At 38.6% G+C, this 23,916-nt stretch overlaps 1 protein-coding gene across 2 annotated transcripts in view; it reads left to right on the top strand.

The window, feature by feature from the left end:
* The first annotated feature begins 1,268 nt into the window (after positions 1-1,268).
* Positions 1,269-23,916, top strand: part of COX16 (cytochrome c oxidase assembly factor COX16) — a 30,524-nt gene continuing 7,876 nt past the window's right edge. The window contains exons 1-2 of one of the 2 annotated variants that reach the window (XM_070593477.1): positions 1,269-2,788; positions 6,254-6,325. In XM_070593477.1, the coding sequence (XP_070449578.1) occupies positions 2,717-2,788; positions 6,254-6,325 (144 nt within the window). In that variant the 5' untranslated portion in view covers positions 1,269-2,716. Of the gene's footprint in view, positions 2,965-6,253; positions 6,326-23,916 lie in introns of both variants that reach the window. The other variant, XM_070593478.1, reaches the window with a different exon arrangement.

Raw genomic sequence — 23,916 nt, 5'->3', positions numbered from 1 at the left:
CCAGCCTGGTGGTGGAGCAGTTAAGCTCACACCTTCCGATTTGACAGCCCGGGGTTCGCCAGTTTGGATCCCGGCTGTGGACATGGCACCGCTTGGCAAGCCATGCTGTGGTAGGCATCCCACATATAAACTAGAGGAAGACGAGCACCAATGTTAGCTCAGAGCCAGTCTTCCTCAGCAAAAAGAGGAGGATTGGCGGCAGATGTTAGCTCAGGGATAATCTTCCTCAAAAAAAAAAAAAAAAAAGATACAAGTCCTTAGGGGCTGGCATGGGTGGTGGGGATGCCTTGCTCCTTGAACATACATTTTTAAATCCTCCCACTTGGAAGTGTGATAGTTAAGACGGCTGACTCAACATTCTGACTACTTAGTAACACTGGAAAACACAAAAATGAGATCTGACTCATATTTCTGAGAAGGCAACAGAGCCCATGCTGATGAGCTATTCTGCGTTTTTTGTGAGAATTATAAAAATGATGACAAATATCACTCTGCTTTAACAGATAAGCTGAGGTATACAGTAGTGATGTTTAAGGTGAGCACTAAGCAACGACAACAGTTTACCACCTATATAATATTATTTGATAGGTGCTTAAATTCCTCACTGCTCCAAATTTTGTGCCCTTACAATCTTCCAGCATCCTTGTAATTCCTACTATTTAGTCTAGGGCCATCCTCAAGTTTCTCCATAAATGCTTATTTGAATGACTGAACAAATGAGAGACTGAAGACCTATATTCACTTAAATTGAGTATATGCTTTATCTGAAAAGGTAACAGATTATTAGCTATAGCATTACCTAGAATATATATATATATACACACACACACATATATATGATTTAATCCATTATTAACTATTAGCTGAGTGTAGGGCTTTATTGGAGTCGAATTCAGTAGGGTGATGTCTTATGTGGTGAAAAGGTAGGAAAAGGTGTGGGCTTTTATAACAGTGCCCTTGGCATCTCCCATCTGAAGGAAAGTAGGAGAAATAATACACTTAAGTAATCTGGCTGCTGTATAAGTCCTGAAATATCAAAAGAAAGTGAATGAGGAAGAGGCAATGCCATATACAAATTTTGCATACTTCACAATGCATTCTGTAATAAACCCTGTGCTCCTGCTCTGCACAGAGTTGAATTAAACAGACAGACAACAAAAAGCGTAAATCAAACAATCCAAAATAAAGCACAAAGGAATCACAACTTTAAAGGAGACCCCATTTATAAACCATAGCAACCATGTTTATAAGCGCATCCCTCCAATTCTAAATTCTGCATACTACAACTGCTGAGGAGGGAATAATTTAATTACCTGTGGAGTAAGGGAGGCTTCAAGAACCTGGTGTCTGTGACGTTGCATTTTGAAGATGTGGATGTTCATGGAATACTCAAGAAATAATTATCTCCTCCAGGATGGAGTATGGTGTGAATGAAAAACAGCGGCAGAAAAGGCAGACCAAAGTCATATTACACGGGGCCTTAAATTCTTTGCTTAAGAAAATTGGAGTTATTACTGTAGGCAAAAGGAGGGAGAATCTCATTTATGCTTCGTAAATAACTTTCAGCAGTGTGGAAGATAGACTTGAGAATCACAATGAGAATTTTTTGTTTGTTTTTCGTATTTGACCCGGTGTGTACCTATAGATTTGGGTGTTATTGGAGCAGCCTACAGGTAGATCTGGAGTTTCTCCTCTGGAGACTACCTAGGGACAACTTTCATAAGATGATAAGGGATTAAACCAGGAACGTTTCAGTGGCCATAGAGGGCAGGGACAGATGGAAAGATTTCAGGGCTATCATGGGAAATGTTACTCCATGTCACCTGCACTCTGTACTAAGTCATCTCAAATAGTACCTAACAGGCGAGGCTTCCCGTGACTCACCACGGCAAATGGCACGTGTGGGGGCTGTTTCCTAAGCTGTCACAGTGCTCAAGACACGTTTATTTGTGTGCCCGTTAGATTGCCAGCTTCTTTAAAGCAGGGATATTTCTTCATCTCTGTGTTCCTCGAGCCTTCTAATGACCCGCGAAAAGATGTGCTGGATGGTTGCTGAATGAGTGGAAAATAGACATTCATAAATGACTGGAGATTACTATTTCACAGTAAAAGAATTAGCATTAAAGGTTCAGTGATAGCAAGACAGTACGCCGATTACCAGTCAACTGAACATTTTGTGACCACTTATTTCTAAAAATCTTTCTTTTTTAAGATTTTATTTTTCATTTTTCTCCCCAAGGCCCCCAGTACATAGCTGTGCATTTTTAGTTGTGGGTACTTCCAGTTGTGGCATGTGGGATGCCGCCTCAGCATGGCTTGACCAGCAGTGCCATGTCCGCGCCCAGGATTTGAACGAGCGAAACCTTGGGCCACTGAAGCAGAGCGCAGGAACTTAACCACTCAGCCACGGGACCAGCCCGTAAAAATCTTTATTAAGCTGGTAAACTCCCCATCCCACAAGTAGCCATAAAGGCAAGAGTACTAGCTCCAAAGTAACTTTTTTTTGTCCTTAGCTGATTTTATCCAGCGGCAATGTGAGAAGGAGTGTTCTAAGAAGACGCTGGTCAAGACCCCGAACGTGGGAGGTACTGGTTTCCATATCAATTGACGGTGACTACAAACACGACTTAAGTCCGTAAGTCCCAACGGCTAGGTGGCGTGCCGGAACCAAACCGCGGATACTCGAATTTCCGGGCGGACGTGGGCGGAGGTTACGATGGATCGATTGCTTTCGCCTGGCGGAGGCCTATCAGGAGAGAACCATGCACGAAGAGGTCAAGAAAGGGAGGTGAGTCTCGGACGTCCTTGCCTGGCCTAGAGTTTGAGCCGCTGAGGTCGGGGAGGCCGCGCTGGGCGCGTTTGGCGGCTTGTCCGAGCGGGTCGGAGAGTTCACTCATGTTTCCACACGCGGTGATGCGCGCCCTGCGCAAGAACAAGACCCTTCGCTACGGAGTCCCCATGTTGGTGAGTGCGGCGAGGAAAAGCGTGGAGGCGGGGTTCCGGAAGGGGTGGGACCTCTGGTCTGGCTGGAGCGAAACTGCGGGGACTTTGTAATACCCGCGGCTGGGACCAGCAGCCTGGGCTGCAAGGGGCTGGCGGTAGGTTGAGGACTTTTAGGCAGTCCTTCTAGTCTTCTCCCCGCCGCGGTAGTGGAATCTCGAGTTCCCCTCTTTCCTTCCCTGGTAGTTATTAGGGTGTGCTTCACAGAGCCATGTCAGAACCAGATTTTCACCCACGTTTGGACGATTACTAAACTCACATTTTTTCCCCCGCTACAGCTTGACGATATGCTGGATCATTGAGACTAGATGTATTTACCTAATTTAACTGTACGGTCTCGGGCATCTCTGTATTTCAGGTTCCTAATTTGTGATCTGGCTTAATTTTTCCAGAGTGCTGTTATGAGTTAAATAAAACCTGGTGAATTGAATATTTAACACGGCCCCTGCCTAGCAGCCCTTTAAAGGTCGCTGAATTACAGTGGATGTTTTTAAAGCACATTGAAGATAGTTTTGGTGTTGATGTATTTGAGCCCAATCCCACACTGAGTTCCCTGAAGATCCCATTCCTCATGAAGATTCAGGTTGAGGTTGACATAAAACCAACCAGAGTTTTTTATTCAGTTCTCATTGTCTCAGTGTGGTTGATCGAATCACTGGCTACGTGACTGAACTCAGTCTATAGCACTGCTCTCCTCCCTGGACATCTGGAGGTCAGGTTGATGTCACATGGCTCAGGGCCCCAACCGTCTAGTCACATGATTGGTCGTTCCAGCATGGCCAGCCTCTATCCTAACTATTTAGGGGCCTACCATGAGTCACCTCGTTAGTGTAAATTCAGGTGTGGTCCCAAGGGTTCATCATGAATAACAAAGATAGTCCTCTCACTCAGGAAATTCCAAGTTAGTAGCTCCCTCCCAGGAACCTGGGACAAAGACTAGACAAATTCTTTATTATTTATAGTAACATATGGGTACTGTGGTTTCAGTAGTCCAGGAGAGGGATGATGGTGGCCTGGCCTAGAGTGTTAGAAGAGCATATAGTCAGAAATTGTCAGATTCAAGAAATATTTTGAAAGTAGAGGTGACGGAACTCAGGGATGGATTAGATGTGAGATATGAATGAGAGGAACTAATGATGACTACAAAGAAGTTGGCTTGAGTAACTGAATAAAAGTAGTTGACGTTTACTGGCACGTTGAAAGATTGGTTAGGGGCAGGTTGAGGCAGAAAGAGTGTTGGGGTAAAAATCAAGAAGGGTTTTTAAAAAATTAATTTGTGTATACTTGTTAGAGTTTCAAGTGGAGACGTCAAATAGAAAGGCAGGTCTTCAGTTCAGTGGGCTATTTTCCATTGAAAATGTACATTTGAAGGTTGTTAGGTTATAGAGGCTATTTAAATCCACAGAACTGGATAACGTCACCCAGGGACTCAGTGTTGGTTGTAAATAGGTAGAACAGGTTTGAAGACTGAGCCTTTTGCGATGGTCCAACATATTGAGGTTGCGAAGGTGAGGAAGAATTAATATAAGGAGACTGAGAAGGAATTAGGAAACCCAGGGGTGTGTCTTTTCATTGAAATTAAGGGACAAAAGTTATTTTACTTACACAAAGAATTCTTACATATTGACATTGCAGGCATTAGCTGCTTATATATAACAGATGTTTTTCCTGATTTGTTGTCTTTTGATTTCATGTTGTTTTTATTTCATTTATTTGTCAGAATAGACATTTTAAATTTTTATGAGGTCAGATTTATTGGTTTTTGAAATGCATAGCCTCAAGGTTTTGTTAGTATGCCAACTTCAAAATTATAAAATTTTATATTGTACAATGTCTTATATCTTTTTATATTTCTTTAATTGGTAATAATATGTTGATATAAAAAAGAAGGTAGGGGAAACAATAAGTGTTGGAGAGGATTTGGAGTGAAGGGAACCCCCGTACACTGCTGGTGGGAGTGCAAACTGGTGCAGCCACTATGGAAAACAGGATGGAATTTCCTCAGAAAATTAAGAATAAATCTACCATATGATCCAGCTATTCCACTGCTGGGTATTTATTGAAAGACCTTGAAAACACAAATGTGTAAAGGTACATGCACCCCTATGTTTATTGCAGCATTATCCACAATAGTCAAGACTTGTAAGCAACCTAGGTGCCCATCAAGGGACAAATAGGTAACGAAGATGTGGTATATATACACAATGGAATACTACTCAGCCATAACAAATGATGAAATCTGGCCATTTCTGACAACATGGATGGACCTTGAGGGTATTGTGCTAAGTGAAATAAGTCGGAGAAAGTCAAACACCATATGATCTCACTCATAAGTAGAAGATAAAAACAAGGACAAACAAACACATAGCACCAGAGATTGGATTAGTGGTCACCAGAGGGGAGGTGGGGAGGGAGAAGGGCGGGCGAAAGGGGTGATTAGGCACGGGTGTGGGGATGGATTATTATTAGTCTTTGGGTAGTGAACATGATGTAAGCTACACAGAATTCGAAATATATTACGAGATACAGCTGAAAGTTATATAATGTTATAATCCAATGTTATTGCAATAAAAAAAGAAAAAAATGAAAGTGGGGAGCAAACTTTATTTTTTTCCAAATTGCTAGACTTTTGCAGCTTTAGGATGAGGGATGAAAGCCCATTAGAGTATTTGAGGAGATGATAAAGCAGCAATGACAATTTAAAGGATCTTTTAAGGTTTACTGCATGTTGAGAAGTGTGGCATATTTCATGAGATTTTTTTTATCACTTGGTAAGAAGATGGAAAAAAACGCTCTACAATTGGCTTATTTTGCAAAACCGTAAAATTGAAAGAATTCCAGTCTTGAACAAACAAGGCCAGAATTTTATTGCTGGCTTTGCCCAGTGTAATCAGGGGCAAGTCATTTAGTTACCTGTGCTTCTATTTCCTCATCTGCTAAATGTTTTTTTTTTGGTTTTTTTCTTAGATCATAAGTCTTTTGTAAGGATCAACTAATGAAATGCTTATGATAATGTTATTTAAACCATAAGGTCAAGTAAAAGTACTGATTTTGGTATTTGATAATGTGCTCAAGTGTTTCCCCGTGACAGTATGAACTACATCTACTCTAACGGATGGATGGTAACTCACCAGGGAGGATGATCTGTAGGATTTTGTATAATCTGTCACTGGTGGCATTTAGATGAGTAATCTGTAGATAGACTGAATTCTGCCCTTCTATTTTGTTTAATTGTTTCCTTTCCTTGTTTCAGTTGCTGATTGTTGGAGGTTCCTTTGGTCTTCGTGAGTTTTCACAAATCCGTTATGATGCTGTGAAGATTAAAGTAAGAACTGTAACTGGAGTTTGACATGTGTCTGTGTATACGTGTGTGCTGGCTGAGGGGCCGTGAATACTCAGTACACTAAGCAGTCTGAGTTTTGTCTTGCTGTTCACAACTGATAGATGATCTTTGGGTTCTTCTTTAAAATAACATTAATGATCTGTAAGTGAATCATGAAACAAGAATTTAGTAATCTTTCTCCTTATTCGCTAGAAAATTTGCAGTACTGTTAGTTTTCTCCAACAAAATATGCTCTGGTGTAGTTGTTTTTAGGATTTAGAAGGGACTAAAGAACATGGGACAAAAATTTCACTCCATTTTATTACTCCAATTATAAATTAGCTATTTCATATTAATACCAGTAATTTTATTATAAGTTATGTTGATATGTATCTTTAGTAACTAAGACTAAAAGAAAGGAAAATTCTTTTTTATTATGAATACTGATACCTTTTTATAGGTGTCGTTTTTATAGGTATGCCTTTGGGTTAGACTGTACTAGTTCCTTATGTATATGTTATTGTCTTTATTTTACAGGTGAGGAAACTGAGGCTCAGACAGTTTAAGTAACTTGCCTAAGATCATGTGGTTATTTAGGGGTAGGGCTAGGATTCCCACTCTCTCCCACAATTACTGTCAAATTCTCGTCAAGTGTTACATAAGAAGTCTGGTTAATTCATTCAGAAGGGTATAATTTTTGTTTGTGGCATACATCTGATATTTGAAGTTTTTTGCGTTATATATATATATATGTATATATATATATATTTCATTAGCAGACCTCAGTAATATTGGTGGGAAAGTAAAGACTGTTAAAGGCCTATTCAATTTTCTCAGTTACTTTACAGTTTAAGAGAAGCACTAACTCCATCTCCATGGCAGGCATTAGAGTAAATATTACATTTTAAATGAATATATAGTTGCATGAGGGAATAGAGCAGTTATCAACTGTGTTAAGAAGTTTCTGTTAGCATTCCAATTATTAAGGAATTTTTCTCTTTCCCTTTAAGGTGAAAATTATAAATCTGACTTTTGAAAGTGAGATAACATGTACATATTTGAAAAATAATTGGATATTTGTCATGTGTTAGAGCCTACATATAAAGTTTAAAGAAACTGGTTCTTACAAAGCTTATAGCATAATCGAGGCTGGAAGACATCTAATATAAAAATGTTCTCAAACATATAATATAATGGTGCCCAGTAAAATGATGTATTAGAATTTTGCATAAAACATTTCTAGAACTTCCAAGACAGAGGCATACAGTTTAGACTTGGGAAAGGGGTATCGGAGAAGGTTTGTTTGAGGTATCAAGTTTTGAATTAAGGTGAGTAAGAAAGAGTAAGAGTTAGCTAAATGGTGGAAATGATTAATATTCTGTAACATAGAGGGAGTATTAGGCATATGGTCGGATTTTCATTTTGGAAATATCTCTGGCAACGGAGTACAGGATAGATGGGGATTGGAGGAGCAACAGGATGGAAGAGATTGCTTCAATTGGAGATGAAGAGACCTGTTAGGATGCTTTGGCAGTAGTATAGATGAACAATGTTGGAACCTGAAATAAAACATTTTCAATGAAGATAGAGAGAAATGAATGGGTTCCAGGAAAACTTTAGCAGCAAACTGATAATATTTGATGACTAATGTGATGATTATAATATAAAAATATGAATAAATCTTGGATGGCTTGAAGTTTTGGTTTTGAGAACTAGATAAATGGTGGTGCTGACCACTCAGTTAAGGAGAAAGATTGAGGAAGATTGTGATAACGGGAGAGGCCTACAAGATGGAGTCAAAGTAAAGAGAACAGAGTTAACTAAAGTTGAGAGAGTAATGTTCATTGAAGTTGAGAGGGCAAAGTCAGTTGAAGTCAAGAGAACGAAGTTGAGAGGATGAGGTTGGTCAAGGTCTATGGAAGGAGGCTGAGAGGACAAAGTTGAGGTGAGAAGGATCAGAGGACAAGACTTACTGAGATTGAGAGGTCAAGGTTGGTTGATGTTGAGAAGTCAAACTCAGGTGAGGTCAAGAGTCAGTACTTGGATAAGGTTGAGTTCAAACAAGGTAGAGAGGATGAGGTGGACTAAATTTGAAAGGAATTGAGAGCATTTCTGTTGAGTTGACAGGGGTTTACCAGGGTTGAAAGGTGAGAGTAAGGGTGTCAATAGGGCAAGATTGCTGAGGTCAAGGAGAGTCAAGACTGGGATTGAGAGGACAAATACTGTTGAAAAGGACCAAGAGAGGATAAATTCAGTTGAGAACTTTTGAGAAGAGTGGAAAAAGACGGTATTGATTCAGAGTGACCAGACGTCTTAGTCTGCCTGGAACTGTCCTGATTTTAGGACTGGAAGTCTGGTATCCCCAGACACAAAAATTCCTGCTTTTCAGTCATGGAAAGGAAAGTACAGAACTCAGGAGGTGGGCTAAAAAGAATAAGCTGAAACCAGCAGCTTTCAATTCTAGTGTGAAATAGATGTGACATAGTTTATCCGCCTTCCTTAGTGGCTGTTGCTCTTTTTCTGCTGTTCCTAATGCTAACGACCGTGGATCCACAATAATAGATCATCCATTGTTGGATCACTGCAATTAAGTGTGCAATTAAGCGCATTGTAATCCCGGGCATTAACAGTCTTTCCATTTTTATTTGCTTGTCTGTTGTGCTTTGTAAGGAAAATTGTGCTAGTTTAATTTTTAACATTGTAAATATCATGACCATGTTTTCTAAGATTCGGATAATGAAAGTGAAAACAATTACAATACTAATGCCAGTATGATCCAGACATCACTGAAAAAGAAAGCTAAGTGACTGTGTTATTATTTTTTTTTTTTTGAGCAAGATTAGCCCTGAGCTAACTGCTCCCAATCCTCCTCTTTTTGCTGAGGAAGACTGGCCCTGAGCTAACATCCATGCCCATCTTCCTCTGCTTTATATGTGGGACGCCTACCACAGCACGGCTTGACAAGCGGTGCATAGGTCCGCACCCGGGATCCGAACCAGCGAACCCCGGGCCACCGAAGCAGAACGTGCACACTTAGCTGCTGCACCACTGGGCTGGCCCCATGACTGTGTTATTTTAATGACAGATGGAAAGACACGTACAACTGGATTAGGGAGTTAAGTAACCCAAACAGAGCATACTGCAAAATATGCAGAAAAGAACTTGAGATTGGGCATGGTGGAGACAGGGATGTGAAAATACATGAAGGAAGACCAAATCTCACAGGTCCAGGATGAAACAGGCAAGTGCTTGTAAATCAATCAAAAGTTTACTGATCTCCCCCAAAAGACGCCAATACTCAGTCGAAAATAGAGCTGCTGAGTTGCCTTGTGCACAGCATGCTAATGAGAACATGCATTATCATACTATTCCCTTAATTGGTCTATGAAACTGAGTAAAGTTAGATTTTTCTGATTCAGAGGTTAGTACTAAATCCTGTGGGCAAACAGAAGAGGAAATTTTGGTACCAGATGCGTTGACCTCCTACAATATAGAGCTGCTTGTGTTAAATCTTACCAAAGACCATGCTTTCTAAGTAGTCAAGTGATAAATTGAATCATGGCAACAAAAAATGTTCACATTAGTTCTTACGTACTCTGAGTTGAAAATGGAGTTTCAAATTGTCTTCTGATTTCTGTGAAGATTTTAATGAAACCACAGAAAACATAAAACAAAAAATTGTTGATATCTTGTGAAATGTTGCTTTTGCCCAGTTTTCTGTCTGCTTCCTTTATAGGACTCCAATCCAGATGTACGTTAGACTCTTTATGTCCAACATTTCTATTATGCTTTTTTTCTCCTGTTTTTAAAATTGTACATTTTCTATTGTCCTAACTTCTAGTCACTAAACCTGTCGTTTGCTGTGTCCAATCTCTTATTAAAGTCATCCTTTGATTTTGTGATTTGTTACAATATTTTTTAGTCTTGAGATGTATGTTTAATTCTTAACTATATATTCTAGTACTCTGGAGAGATCTCCCATAAAGTCATATTTTTATTTATTTTTTCCATTAATGTTTTGAATTTATATGAGTTATAGTTACTTTAAAGTCGTGTCTCCAACGTAAAGATCAACTATAGATCTGCTTTTATTGTCTAATTATTTTTCTCTTGGTTTTTTGGTTATATGGTTCTGACTTTGAACATGCCTTGTAAATTTTCTTATTAAATATTGGATGTTGTTTGTAAACAACTATAGAGGTTCCAGATGGTATTGTTTTCCTCCAGAAAGGCTTTATCCTTTTATCTGCTAGGCAGATAGAATAGGGGGCTGACCTCTTAATCCTCTCCAGGAGTGAGCCAGGTCTGGTTAGGCATCTCTGCTTCTTCCTGATCCCTGGGGCCTGACCCTAGGTGGCTTTCTGCTGAGACTCCAGGAAATTCAGCTTCACTTTTCAGAGATTTCCAACCTTGCTGTATACTCTTGCCTTATGCAGTTTCAGAATTTAGGAACTATCCTCGGGGGGATCCATGTTGGATATTTAAGACCCTTGATCTGTCTTTTTGTCACTATAGCCTTGTGTGATGGTTTCTCTAACTCCCAGGAGCAGCTCTCTACCTGGTTTCAAGCCTGACTCTCATCCTGTAGCTGTTTGAGGTTTAGCAAGTATACCCAGGGCAAAAGTGGGCTTTCAGCTCTCAGTTCTCTGGCCCCCTTCCTCTTAAGCCCCAAGAGACTGCAGGGAATGGTTTGTTGTTGTTGTTGGTTTCGATTTTGCAAATTGCCTTGACATCATTAGACATCTTTCTAGTCCTATTTTGTACAGAAAATGAAGGCACAGGAAGATGGTTTATCAAAATGTTATACAGTAGAGTGGCATCTTTGGTAGGGGTTTGGTTTAATGTTTGCCAGTATGACAGAAATTGTGCAGTTGCATACTATCAAAAATTAGTGCTGAAAATCCCTTTAAAATCACCCAAAGTACAGACATATGATCTGTCAATAATACAACCAGTTTATTCCCCCACTGGCATTAGGTCTTTTGCCATGTTCTCAGTTGAAACCATATGAAGGAGTTGACTTGTATTGTAGGTTTTATTCCCTTTACATACATTCAGTGATTAATATAGTAATTCATTATTTTATTTCTTTAAGTTGTTTTCTTGTGGAATATAGCACAGAAATCAAGGAGTGCATTCAACGTACTTAAACAGTTTAATTATTATAAACTGAACGCTGAAGTAACCACTATCCATGTCAAGAAATAGAAAATTATTAGCACTCCAGAAACCTGCTCCCTTCTCCATGCCCTCCTCCTGCCCCAGGGGTAGACGTTACCATGCTTTTTATAGTAATTACTTCATGGCTTTTACCATTTCGGACTACGTCCCAAAGCAGTAAGGTTAATTTTTTTGCTTTGAATTTTGTGTCAGTGGAATCATATATATTCTTTTGTCTGACCTTTTTTTGAGATATAATCGATGTGTAACATATTGTTTCAGGTGTACAACATAATGATTTGATATTTGTATATATGGCAAAATGGGCACCATGATAAGTCTAGTTAACATTCATCACCGTACATAGTTAAAAAAAAGTTTTTTCTTGTGATGAGAACTTTTAAGATTTTCTCTTAGTAACTTTGAAATATTCATTACAGTATTATTAACTATAGTCACCATACTGTACATTACCTCCTCATGACTTATTTATTTTATGACTGGAAGTTTGTACCTTTTGACCCCCTTCACCTGTTTCACCACCCCCACCCCCCAGCATCTGGCAACCACCTATCTGTTCTCTGTATCTATGAGCTCAGTATTTTTTCTTTTTTTTTTAGATTCCACATATAAAGTGAGATCATACAGTATTTGTCTTTCTTTCTCTGACTTGTTTCACTTAGCATAATGCCCTCCAAGTCCATCCATGTTGTCACAAATGGGAGGATTTCTTTTTTTATGGCTGAATAATATTCCACTGTATACATTTACTACATTTTCTTTATCCACTCATCTGTCAGTTGACACTTAGGTTGTTTCCACATCTTGGCTATTGTAAATGATGCTGCAGTGGACATTGGGGGCCATATATCTTTTTGAGTTACTGTTTTTGTTTTCTTCAGATAAATATCTAGAAGTAGAATTGCTGGATCATATGGTAGTTCTATTTTAATTTTTTGAAGTACCTCCATGGTGGCTGTACCAATTTACATTCCCACCAACAGTACATAAGGGTTCCCTTTTCTCCACATTCTTGCCAACACTTGTTATTTCTTGTCTTTTGGATTATAGCCATTCTAACAGGTGTGAGGTGACGTATCATTGTGGTTTTGATTTGCATTTCCCTGATGATTAGTGATGTTGAGCATCTTTTTCGTGTAGCTGTTGGCCATCTTTATGTCTTCTTTGGGAAAATGTCTACTCAGATCTCCTGCCCATTTTTTAATTGGATTTTTTCTTTTTTTTTTGCTATTGAGTTGTATGAGTTCTGTATATATTTTGGATATTAACCCCTTATCAAATATATGACTTGTAATTATTTTCCCCCGTTCAGTATGTTGCCTTATCATTTGGTTGATTGACTTTTTTTCAATATTATGTGTGTGAAATTCAGCTATATTTTGGCTTTAAATTCAGAGGTCAGCAAGCTTTTACTGTAAAGAGCCAAATAGTAACTGTTTTAGGCTTTGTGAGCCATAGACTCTTTTACAGCTATTCAACTCTGATATTGTAGCATAAAAGCAGCTGTGGACAAACATAAACAAATGAGCATGGCTGTGTTCAAATGAAACTTTATTTACAAAAATGTGTTAAACTAGATTTGGTCCATGGGCCGTACTTGCTGACCCCATGATTTTTTCAGTGCTGTATTGTATTCCACTAAATATACGATAATTTATTGATTGATTTTACTGTTGATAGACATTTGGGTTGATCAAAAGTAAATTTGAAGATCTAATTGGCTTTATCAAATGACTTGTGAATCGGGCAGCATCTCATCCAGCAATTAGAGGGGTTGTACATCATGGAAGGTTTTTATAGGAAGAAGAGTTGGTCACGGGAACTATTAGCAAAAGAAAGAAAGGATTATTTTTAAGCCAGGACATGTTCTTTTTTGCCAGAAGGGACAGGCAAGGGTTTTATCATGTAGATTGCCTCTTCTTTCTCTGAGGGGTGGAGAGGACCTGTAGTGACAGATTGTTTCATTGGTGCTGATTGGGAAATTCCAGACTGATTGATTAAGATTTACATTTCTGGGAGAAGTTGACACTGCAATTGTTAGGTCTTAAACCTAGGTTTGGTATCTGGACTTTAGCATGAGTGACAATGTTTTGGGCTTGTGGTTCTCTCTTTAATAGAACATTTCTTATATATTTCTCTTGTAGCACATGTACAAAAAAGGAATTGCTAGGTTGTAGGGTATACGTGTCATACTTCACCTTTATTTGATAATTTCCAAACTGTTTTTCAGAGTGATTGAATCAGTTGTAGGTGAGGAAAAATAGCGTTCCCTTTACCCTTCTAGGTTCTTGGGTGAGAACTCCCTGTAATAAAAAGTTAACAAGAGAAAAACAAACCGAAGTTTAATAACATGTATACCTCCTGTATACATGGAAGATACCCAGGAAAACTAAACAAAACTCTCCCCAAAATGGCCTAAGCCATCACCTTAAATACCATCTTCAGCTCAAGACAAAAGAAGGATGTTAGGGGTGAGGGTAGGGGAGCCAGTTACGGGACATTACCAGGAAAAGCACAGTAAATAGGGTAAGGTTGTTATGCACATTTAAGTGGATGCCTTCTCCCTTGATAAGAGTTTCTTGTGTTTTAGAGCCATCCTTCTCTTCCTGGTACAGAGCAGAAGACACCCTTACAAATAGAGGTTTCCTTTATGAACGTAAACGTCCCTTACAAAAGGGACAGAGCTTCTGTGTCTGCTGTTTCTTAAACAACCAGGTCAAAGTAATCCTTATGCTTTCAAAAGGGCATATTTTGGGGTGTCATATTCTGCTTCCTTTCACAATCTACACTGCTACCAACAGTTTTTTGTTCCCAAGATTCCAAATACTTGCCAATACTGTAACCACAGGCCCACTAGAACCATACAAACTGACCCCATCTCTTATCAACAGAGTGATTAAGAGTTATTTTTCAGAAAATTTGCAAAGTCACATAGCCAGAGCATGCACAGAATAGGAAATCTTGCACTGAAATGACACCAGTACTAAAGGTTCTCGCCACTGTGGAACCAAAGGACTGGGACATAACTGGAACTTGAAAGTCAGACTCTCATCAGAGGTGAGGGGTCCATTGTCTAGGAAGATCTGGTGTTAAAGCCCCTTCCACATCTTACCATAAATGTTTAAAACCTTACCATAAATGTCTAAAGCCCTCCAATCAAAACCGCCTGCCAGCTTTTCCACGTGCAGCCTGTTCTCGCTAATCGCTTAAATTTCATCCTGAATCCTGAGTCAGGGAGACATCTGAGAACTTTTGCCTTCTGTCTCCTTGCAGGTCGACTTTGCAGTAAAGCCTCTTCTTTTCTCAAAAGCTGATGCCATAATAATTGGGGTTTTTTAAATGCACATTGGGCAGAGAACCCCTCTTGTGCAGTAACAATGCTTGGTATTGTAGGGTTTTGGGGTTTTTTAAAGCTATTTTGGTGGGTGTGTTATAAATTGTTACCTACTTATGTCATGAATTTTGATGCGGTCTCAGTGAGTCGAGGAGTCGAAAGAAAGATTTCTTGGACTCTCAAGGTCTGGCAGTAGTGCTCTTTTATTCAGAGAATAGCATGGGGACAGGACCCATGGGCAGTGAAGAGCTGCAGGCATGGGGACAGGACCCATGGGCAGTAAGAGCTGCAAACATGGGTTGAGGGTAGGCCTAAATTTAAGGCATAGGTATGTGAGTTATCTCTTTACAAGACAAAGGAAAGATTATGTAGAAAAAAGTCATTAAAATGGTATCAGTGTAGGTGGGGTCTGCTTATTGGGTGGTCCTATAACTTTAGATAAGAATCAGATTGGATCAGGTGCTTCCCAGAGGATGATATAGATTGGTATGTAGGACAAGTCACCTTGAGCTTCTCTACCTGGGGCAGCCTTGATCCTCATCAAATTTGAATTTTTCTTGATGATTGATGAGGTTGATCACTTTTCATATGTCTATTGGCCATTTATATTTCCTTTTTTGTATATCTTCTATTGCAATGTTTCAGGTCTTCATTGCTTTTTTTTTCCCACTGGGTTGGTGGTCTTTTTCTTATTGTTTTGTAAGATTTCTTTATACATGCCAGATTATAAACCTTTTGGTCTTCACTCTTAGTGATATGTTTTGATAAACAAATTTTCTTGAGTTTAATGTAGTCTATTTTATTTCTTTTTTACTTTATGGTTACTTTTTCTTTTGGTCTTTTTAATAAAAATTTTTCCTACTCCAAAATATAATTATTTTTCTATATTATTGCTAAAAACTTTGTTTTTGCCTTTTATATTTGGGTCTGCATTCCATCTGGAGTTGATTTCTTTGTGTACCATGTGAGGAATTATGATATTGTTATTTATAAGAAATATGTACATTGTTGTTGTCTCCCTTTCTGGCAGGGAGATCCTAAAACCCTTGAAATTTCCTAAATGATGAGAGCAATCAAGATGTATTTTGTTATGTTAATGAGGTGACTTTTGGAACCCCCCCCTGGGTAACCTAAAGATGGGAGCTGGTTGCCCAGGGAGTCAACCCTGTGATCAAAGGATTGGAACTTTCAGTCCTACCCGCCTAGGCTCCAGGGAGGGAAGTGGGCCTGGAGGTCAAAGCAATTTCCAATGACAATGATGTAATCAATCATTCCTATATATTGAAGCCTCCATAAAAACCCGAAAGGTTAGGGTTCAGACAGCTTACTGGTTGGTGAACACGTGGAGGTGCTGGGGGAGTGGCCTGCTCAGAAAAGGCATGCAAGCTCCAAGCCTGTTCCCCATACCTTGCCCTATACCTGTCTTCCCTCTGCTGTCCCTGGGTTATATCCTTTTATAATAAACTTGTAATCCAGTGAGTAAAATGTTTCTCTGAGTTCTGTGGATGGCTGTAGCAAATTAATTGAACCAGGTGTTACCACCCACGGTGTGGGGGAGTCATCTGCCTGCCACAAGACATGCCAATAGTCAAAAGGCAAGGTGGTAGGAGAGAAAGGGTTTTATTACAGCTCACTAGCAAGGGGGAAGATGGCCAACTAATGTCTGAAAGAACCATCTTACAGAACAAAGACTACAGGCCCATTATATAGGGGGCTGGTCTCCAGGTATGGACAGATATCTGGTCTTAGTTCCTGATAGTCTTTTGTTTTACTGGATGTCCATCAGAGACCGGAGCAGTGCCCTATACCCTGATCTTTCAGTTGTCATTGATGATGACTATCAGCACAGACTCTCTTCCCGGGGGTCATCACATCCTAAGGAACTCAAAAGAACAAAGTTATCAACTTATAGCAGTTAGGAGGGGCCATAAAATCTACAGAGCATGTCTGGGTTAGTTAATCAGAGGTCATTCAAAGTTATAATATAGTTTCTTTTCTACAATGTGGCTTCCCTCATGTGAACGTTGTGTTGAACCAGTATCAGAAGAGGAGGGCATTGGAACCTCTAATCTATATCCAGTCAGTCAGAAGCACAGGTGACAACCGCTACTTGCATTTGCTGTCTGAAGTTGGGGGAGGGGGAAGTCTTGTAGGACTGAGCCCTTAACCTGTAGGATCTGACACTATCTCCAGGTAGGTAGTGTCAGAATTGAGTTGATTGTTTGGTGGTGTGAAAAAAACACACACATTGAATGAACGTTTTCCCTAATGTATGTAACAAGTTGTCCAAACACCATTTACTGACGATAACATCTTTTTCTTCCTGCTCTTCTGTGCCCAATTTGTCATAAGTCTGTTTCAGACCTCTGTTCTGTTGCATTAGTTTATTTGCGGATTGCATTGTGGTTTTCAAATTAACTTTGCATTCCTGGAATGAACTCAGTTGATCATGGTATACTGTGTTTTTGGTACGTTGCTGGCTTCTTTTTATAGTGTTTTCTTTAGGAATTCTGCATTAGTGAAATTGGCCTATTATTTTCTCTTTCTGTCTTTTCAAGTTTTGATATCAAGGTTATTATGCTCACCACATAACTAGAAGATTTTTTGTTGCATTGATGTTATTTCTTCCTTAGTAGAATCCATTGGTAAAGCCATCTGAACCTGGAGTTTCCTTTGTGTGAGGTTTTTAATTATAGATTCAACTCTTTATAGGTTATAATAGTATTCAAATTGTTTATTCTTCCTCTTTTAGTGTTGGAAAGTTGTATTTTTCTATGAATTTGTCCATGTTGTCTAAAATTTCAAATTTATTGGCATAAAGTTATTCATATTATCCCAATATCTGTTTGTTGCACATAGAATTTATGTTGATACCCTTTTCATTTTGAATGCTCTTTTTTGTAACTTCTCTTTCTTCTGTGTCAGTTTCACCTGAGATTCATCAACAGCTTTTGGCTTTGTTGATTCTTTTGTTACACACTTGTTCTACCTTTAATTAATTTTTGTTCTTTATTTGCTTTTTCCTTTGGGTTACTTTTTTTTAAGTTTATGAGGGTGGGTTCTTAGCTCATTCACTTTCCATCTTCTTTTGTAATACATGCTTCTAAGCTCATGAATTTAATTTTAAGCATGATCATAGCTGGGTCACACAGTTTTAATATGTAGTATGTTAATAATTACTCAGTTTTATAAAAATTTTCATTTACCCATGAGCTATTTAGAAATGTTTTTGCTTAGTTTATAAACATACAAGATTTCGTAGTTATTTTTTATTGATTTCTAACTTAAGTGCATTATAATCAAATATTTTCAATAAGTTCTTTTGTATGTGTGTATGTGTGTGAGGAAGACTGGCCCTGAGTTAACGTCTGTTGCCAATCTTGCTCTTTTTGCTTGAGGAAGGTTGTCGCTGAGCTAACGTGTGCCAATCTTCCTTTGTTTTATGTGGGATGCCGCCACAGCATGGTTTGACGAGCGCTGCTAGGTCCACAGGTGGAATCTGAACCTGCGAACCCAGGGCCGCTGAAGCGGAGTGCGTGACTTAACCACTAGACCACTGGGCAGACCCTTGAGTTCATTTTTTTTGTATTGCTTTATGACCTAACACATGATCAGTTTGTATAAATGATGTGTGCTTGAAAAAAATGTATATTTTGCAGTTGTTGGGTACCTAATAAAAACTTATCCATTTGGTCAAGTTTGTTATTTGTGTTTTTTCAGATTTTCTGTATTGTTAATTTTTTAAATCTGTTCCGTTAGTGAGAAAATTGTTTTAACATCTCTCATTGTGACTCTGTTTCACCATGATATTAAATGGTCGTATAATTTTCAGAATTATTGCATCTTTCTGGTGAATTGAATTTTTCTTCTAATGAAGCTTTGCTTGCCAATAATGCTCTTTCCCCTTAAAGCCTATTTTGTTGCATATTAATATGGCTTCACCAGCTTTCTTTTTAATCTCAGCCTTTCTGTAAACTTAAGTTTTACATGTATCTCTTATAAATAGAATAATGCTTTTAATAGTCTCATCTTTAGTTGGATCATTCAATGTAATTTTTTTGTATATTTGAGTTTAAATATGCCTTCTTTTTATGTGTTATTTGTTGCAATCGTTTCTTTTTTTTTTTTTATTAATGTTATGATAGATTACAACCTTGTGAGATTTCAGTTGTACATTTTTGTTAGTCATGTTGTGGGTACACCACTTCCCCCTCCGTACCCTCCCCCCACCCCCCCTTTTCCCTGGTAACCACCGATCAGATCTCCTTCTCAATATACTAATTTCCACCTATGAGTGGAGTCATATAGAGTTCGTCTTTCTCTGACTGACTTATTTCGCTTAACATAATGCCCTCGAGGTCCATCCACGTTGTTGTGAATGGGCCAATTTCGTCTTTTTTTATGGCTGAGTAGTATTCCATTGTGTATATATACCACATCTTCTTTATCCAATCATCAGTTTCTGGGCATGTAGGCTGGTTCCATGTGTTGGCTATTGTAAATAATGCTGCGATGAACATAGGGGTGCAACGGACTCTTGAGATATCTGATATCAGGTTCTTAGGATAGATACCCAGTAATGGGATGGCTGGGTCATAGGGTATTTCTATTTTTAACTTTTTGAGAAATCTCCATACTGTTTTCCATAGTGGCTGTACCAGTTTGCATTCCCACCAACAGTGTATGAGGGTTCCTCTTTCTCCACAACCTCTCCAACATTTGTCGTTCTTGGTTTTGGATGTTTTTGCCAATCTAACGGGGGTAAGGTGATATCTTAGTGTAGTTTTGATTTGCATTTCCCTGATGATTAGCGATGATGAACATCTTTTCATGTGTCTATTGGCCATATTCATATCTTCTTTTGAGAAATGTCTGTTCATGTCCTCTGCCCATTTTTTGATCGGGTTGTTTGTTTTTTTGTTGTTAAGCAGTGTGAGTTCTTTGTATATTATGGAGATTAACCCTTTGTCGGATAGGTGGCTTGTAAATATTTTTTCCCAATTAGTGAGCTGTTTTTTTGTTTCAATCCTGTTTTCCCTTGCCTTGAAGAAGCTCTTTAGTCTGATGAAGTCCCATTTGTTTATTCTTTCTATTGTTTCCCTCAACTGAGGAGTTACAGTGTCCGAAAAGATTCTTTTGAAACTGATGTCAAAGAGTGTACTGCCTATATTCTCTTCCAAAAGACTTATTGTCTCAGGCCTAATCTTTAGGTCTTTGATCCATTTTGAGTTTATTTTGGTGTGTGGTGAAAAAGAATGGTCAATTTTCAATCTTTTGCATGTGGCTGTCCAGTTTTCCCAGCACCATTTGTTGAAGAGACTTTCTTTTCTCCATTGTAGGCCCTCTGCTCCTTTGTCGAAGATTAGCTGTCCATAGATGTGTGGTTTTATCTCTGGGCTTTCAATTCTGTTCCATTGATCTGTGGACCTCTTTTTGTACCAGTACCATGCTGTTTTGATCACTGTAGCTTTGTAGTATGTTTTGAAATCGGGGATTGTGATTCCGCCGGCTTTGTTTTTCTTGCTCAGGATTGCTTTAGCAATTCGCGGTCTTTTGTTCCCCCATATGAATTTTAGGATTGTTTGTTCAATTTCTGTGAAGAATGTTCTTGGGATTCTGATTGGGATAGCATTGAATCTGTATATTGCTTTAGGTAGTGTGGACATTTTAACTATGTTTATTCTTCCAATCCATGTGCAAGGAATGTTTTTCCATCTCTTTATGTCATCGCCTATTTCTTTCAAGAAAGTCTTGTAGTTTTCATTGTATAGATCCTTCACTTCCTTGGTTAAGTTTATCCCAAGGTATTTTATTCTTTTCGTTGCGATTGTGAATGGGATAGAGTTCTTGAGTTCTTTTTCTGTTAGTTTATTGTTAGTGTATAGAAATGCTACTGATTTATGCACGTTAATTTTATACCCTGCTACTTTGCTGTAGTTGTTGATTATTTTTAATAGTTTTTCTGTGGATTCTTTGGGGTTTTCTATGTATAAGATCATGTCGTCTGCAAACAACGAGAGTTTTACTTCTTCGTTACCTATTTGGATTCCTTTTATTTCTTTTTCCTGCCGAATTGCTCTGGCCAGCACCTCCAGTACTATGTTGAATAGGAGTGGTGAAAGTGGGCACCCTTGTCTTGTTCCTGTCCTCAAAGGGATGGCTTTCAGCTTTTGTCCATTGAGTATGATGTTGGCTGTGGGTCTATCATATATGGCCTTTATTATGTTGAGGTACTTTCCTTCTATACCCATTTTACTGAGGGTTTTTATCATAAATGGGTGTTGGATCTTGTCGAATGCTTTCTCTGCATCTATTGAGATGATCATGTGGTTTTTGTTTTTCATTTTGTTGATGTAGTGTATCACGTTGATTGACTTGCGGATGTTGAACCATCCCTGTGTCCCTGGTATAAATCCCACTTGATCATGGTGTATAATCTTTTTGATGTATTGCTGTAATCGGTTTGCCAAAATTTTGTTGAAGATTTTTGCATCTATGTTCATCAGTGATATCGGCCTGTAGTTCTCCTTCTTTGTGTTGTCCTTGTCAGGTTTGGGGATCAGAGTGATGTTGGCTTCATAGAATGTGTTAGGGAGTTCTCCATCTTTCTCAATTTTCTGGAACAGTTTGAGGAGAATAGGTATTAAGTCTTCTTTGAATGTTTGGTAGAATTCTCCAGAGAAGCCGTCTGGTCCTGGACTCTTGTTTTTGGGGAGGTTTTTGATTACCGTTTCTATTTCCTTACTTGTGATTGGTCTATTCAGATTCTCCATTTCTTCCTGATTCAGTTTGGGGAGATTGTAGGAGTCTAGGAATTTGTCCATTTCTTCCAGGTTGTTCAATTTGTTGGCATATAGTTTTTCATAGTATTCTCTTATGATCTCTTGTATTTCATTGGTATCTGTTGTGATTTCTCCTCTGTCATTCCTGATTTTATTAATTTGCGATTTCTCTCTTCTTTTCTTGGTGAGTCTGGCTAGGGGTTTGTCAATTTTGTTAATTCTTTCGAAGAACCAACTCTTTGTTTCATTGATCCTTTCTATTGTCTTTTTTGTTTCAATATCGTTTATTTCTGCTCTTATTTTTATTATTTCCCTCCTTCTACTGACTCTGGGCTTTGTTTGTTCTTCTTTTTCTAGTTCTGTTAGGTGTCGTTTGAGGTTGCTTACGTGAGCTTTTTCTTGTTTAGTGAGGTGAGCCTGTATTGCGATGAATTTCCCTCTTAGGACTGCTTTTGCTGCATCCCAAATGATTTGGTCTGTCGTGTTCTCATTTTCATTTGTCTCCAGATAATATTTGATTTCTTCTTTAATTTCTTCAATGATCCATTGTTTGTTGAGAAGCACGTTGTTTAGTCTCCACATTTTTGCACCTTTCTCTGCTTTTTTCTTGTAGTTGATTTCTAGTTTAATAGCGTTATGATCAGAAAAGATGCTTGATATTATTTCAACTCTCTTGTATTTATTGATGTTTGCTTTGGTTCCCAAAATATGGTCAATCCTTGAGAATGTTCCATGTGCACTTGAGAAGAATGTGTAACCTGCTGTTTTAGGATGAAGTGTTCTATATATATCTATTAAGTCCATCTGGTCTAATTTTTCATTTAATTCTATTATTTCCTTGTTGATTTTCTGTCTGGATGTTCTGTCCATTGGTGTTAATGGTGTGTTGAGGTCCCCTACTATTATTGTATTGTTGTTGATGTCTTCTTTTAGTTCTATTAAGAGTTGCTTTACAAATTTTGGTGCTCCTGTGTTGGGTGCGTATATATTTATAAGTGTTATGTCTTCTTGGTGGAGAGTCCCTTTTATCATTATATACTGTCCCTCTTTATCTTTCTTTATCTGTTTTGCTTTGAAATCTACCTTGTCTGATATTAGTATAGCGACACCTGCTTTCTTTTGTTCATTATTAGCTTGGAGTATTGTTCTCCATCCCTCCACTCTGAGTCTGTGTTTGTCTTTGGGGCTGAGGTGTGTTTCCTGGAGGCAGCATATTGTTGGATCTTGTTCTTTGATCCATCCTGCCACTCTGTGTCTTTTGATTGGGGAGTTCAATCCATTTACATTTAGAGTGATTATTGAGACGTGGGGGCCTACCACTACCATTTTGTGTCTTGTTTTCCGGTTTTCTCCAGTTTCCTTTGTTTCTCGTCCCATGGTTTAATCTGTTCTGATGTAGAGCTGCTACTCTCTGTTGTTGTCCTTCTACTTATCTCCTCTGCTCTTGGTTTTGTAGCCCCTTTCCTTTTTTGGATTTTTCAGGAATGAGGGTTTTCCTGAGGATTTCCTGAAGAGGAGGTTTTGTGGCAATGAACTCCCTTAATTTTTGTTTATCTGGGAAAGTTTTTATTTCTCCATCGTATTTGAAGGATATTTTCGCTGGGTAGAGAATTCTCGGCTGTAGATTTTTGTCCTTCAGATTTTTGAATATATCATTCCACTCTCTTCTAGCCTGTAAAGTTTCTGCTGAGAAATCTGCTGATAGCCTGATGGGGGTTCCTTTGTAGGTTAGTTTCTTTTGCCTGGCTGTCCTTAATATTTTCTCCTTGTCGTTGACTTTTGCTAGCTTCACTACTATATGCCGTGGAGTTGGTCTTCTTGCATTGATAAAGTTTGGAGATCTATTGGCTTCTGTCACCTGAAGATCCATCTCCCTCACCAGATTTGGGAAGTTCTCAGCCATTATTTCTTTGAATAGGTTTTCTGCCCCTTTCTCCTTCTCTTCTCCCTCTGGTATACCTATAATCCTTACGTTGCATCTCCTAATTGTGTCTGATAATTCTCGGAGAGTTTCTTCATTTCTTTTAAGTCTTGCTTCTCTCTCCTCCTCTGCCTGCAACAATTCTATATTGCCATCTTCCAAATTGCTAATTCTTTCCTCCATATTATCGGCCCTACTGTTCAGAGCATCTAGATTTTTCTTAATCTCCTCTATTGTGTTCTTCATTTCCAATATTTCTGTTTGGTTCTTCTTTATCGTATCAAATTCTTTTGTGACATAGCTCCTGAACTCGTTGAGTTGTCGGTCAGAATTCTCTCTTAACTCATTGAGAATCTTAATGATGGCTGTTTTGAAG

This window comes from Equus przewalskii, chromosome 25 (genome assembly GCF_037783145.1).
Source record: "Equus przewalskii isolate Varuska chromosome 25, EquPr2, whole genome shotgun sequence".
In the NCBI taxonomy this organism is placed as follows: Eukaryota; Metazoa; Chordata; class Mammalia; order Perissodactyla; family Equidae; genus Equus; species Equus przewalskii.
Note: the sequence above shows the minus strand (reverse complement) of the source record. Positions and strands in the feature narration are given on the sequence as shown.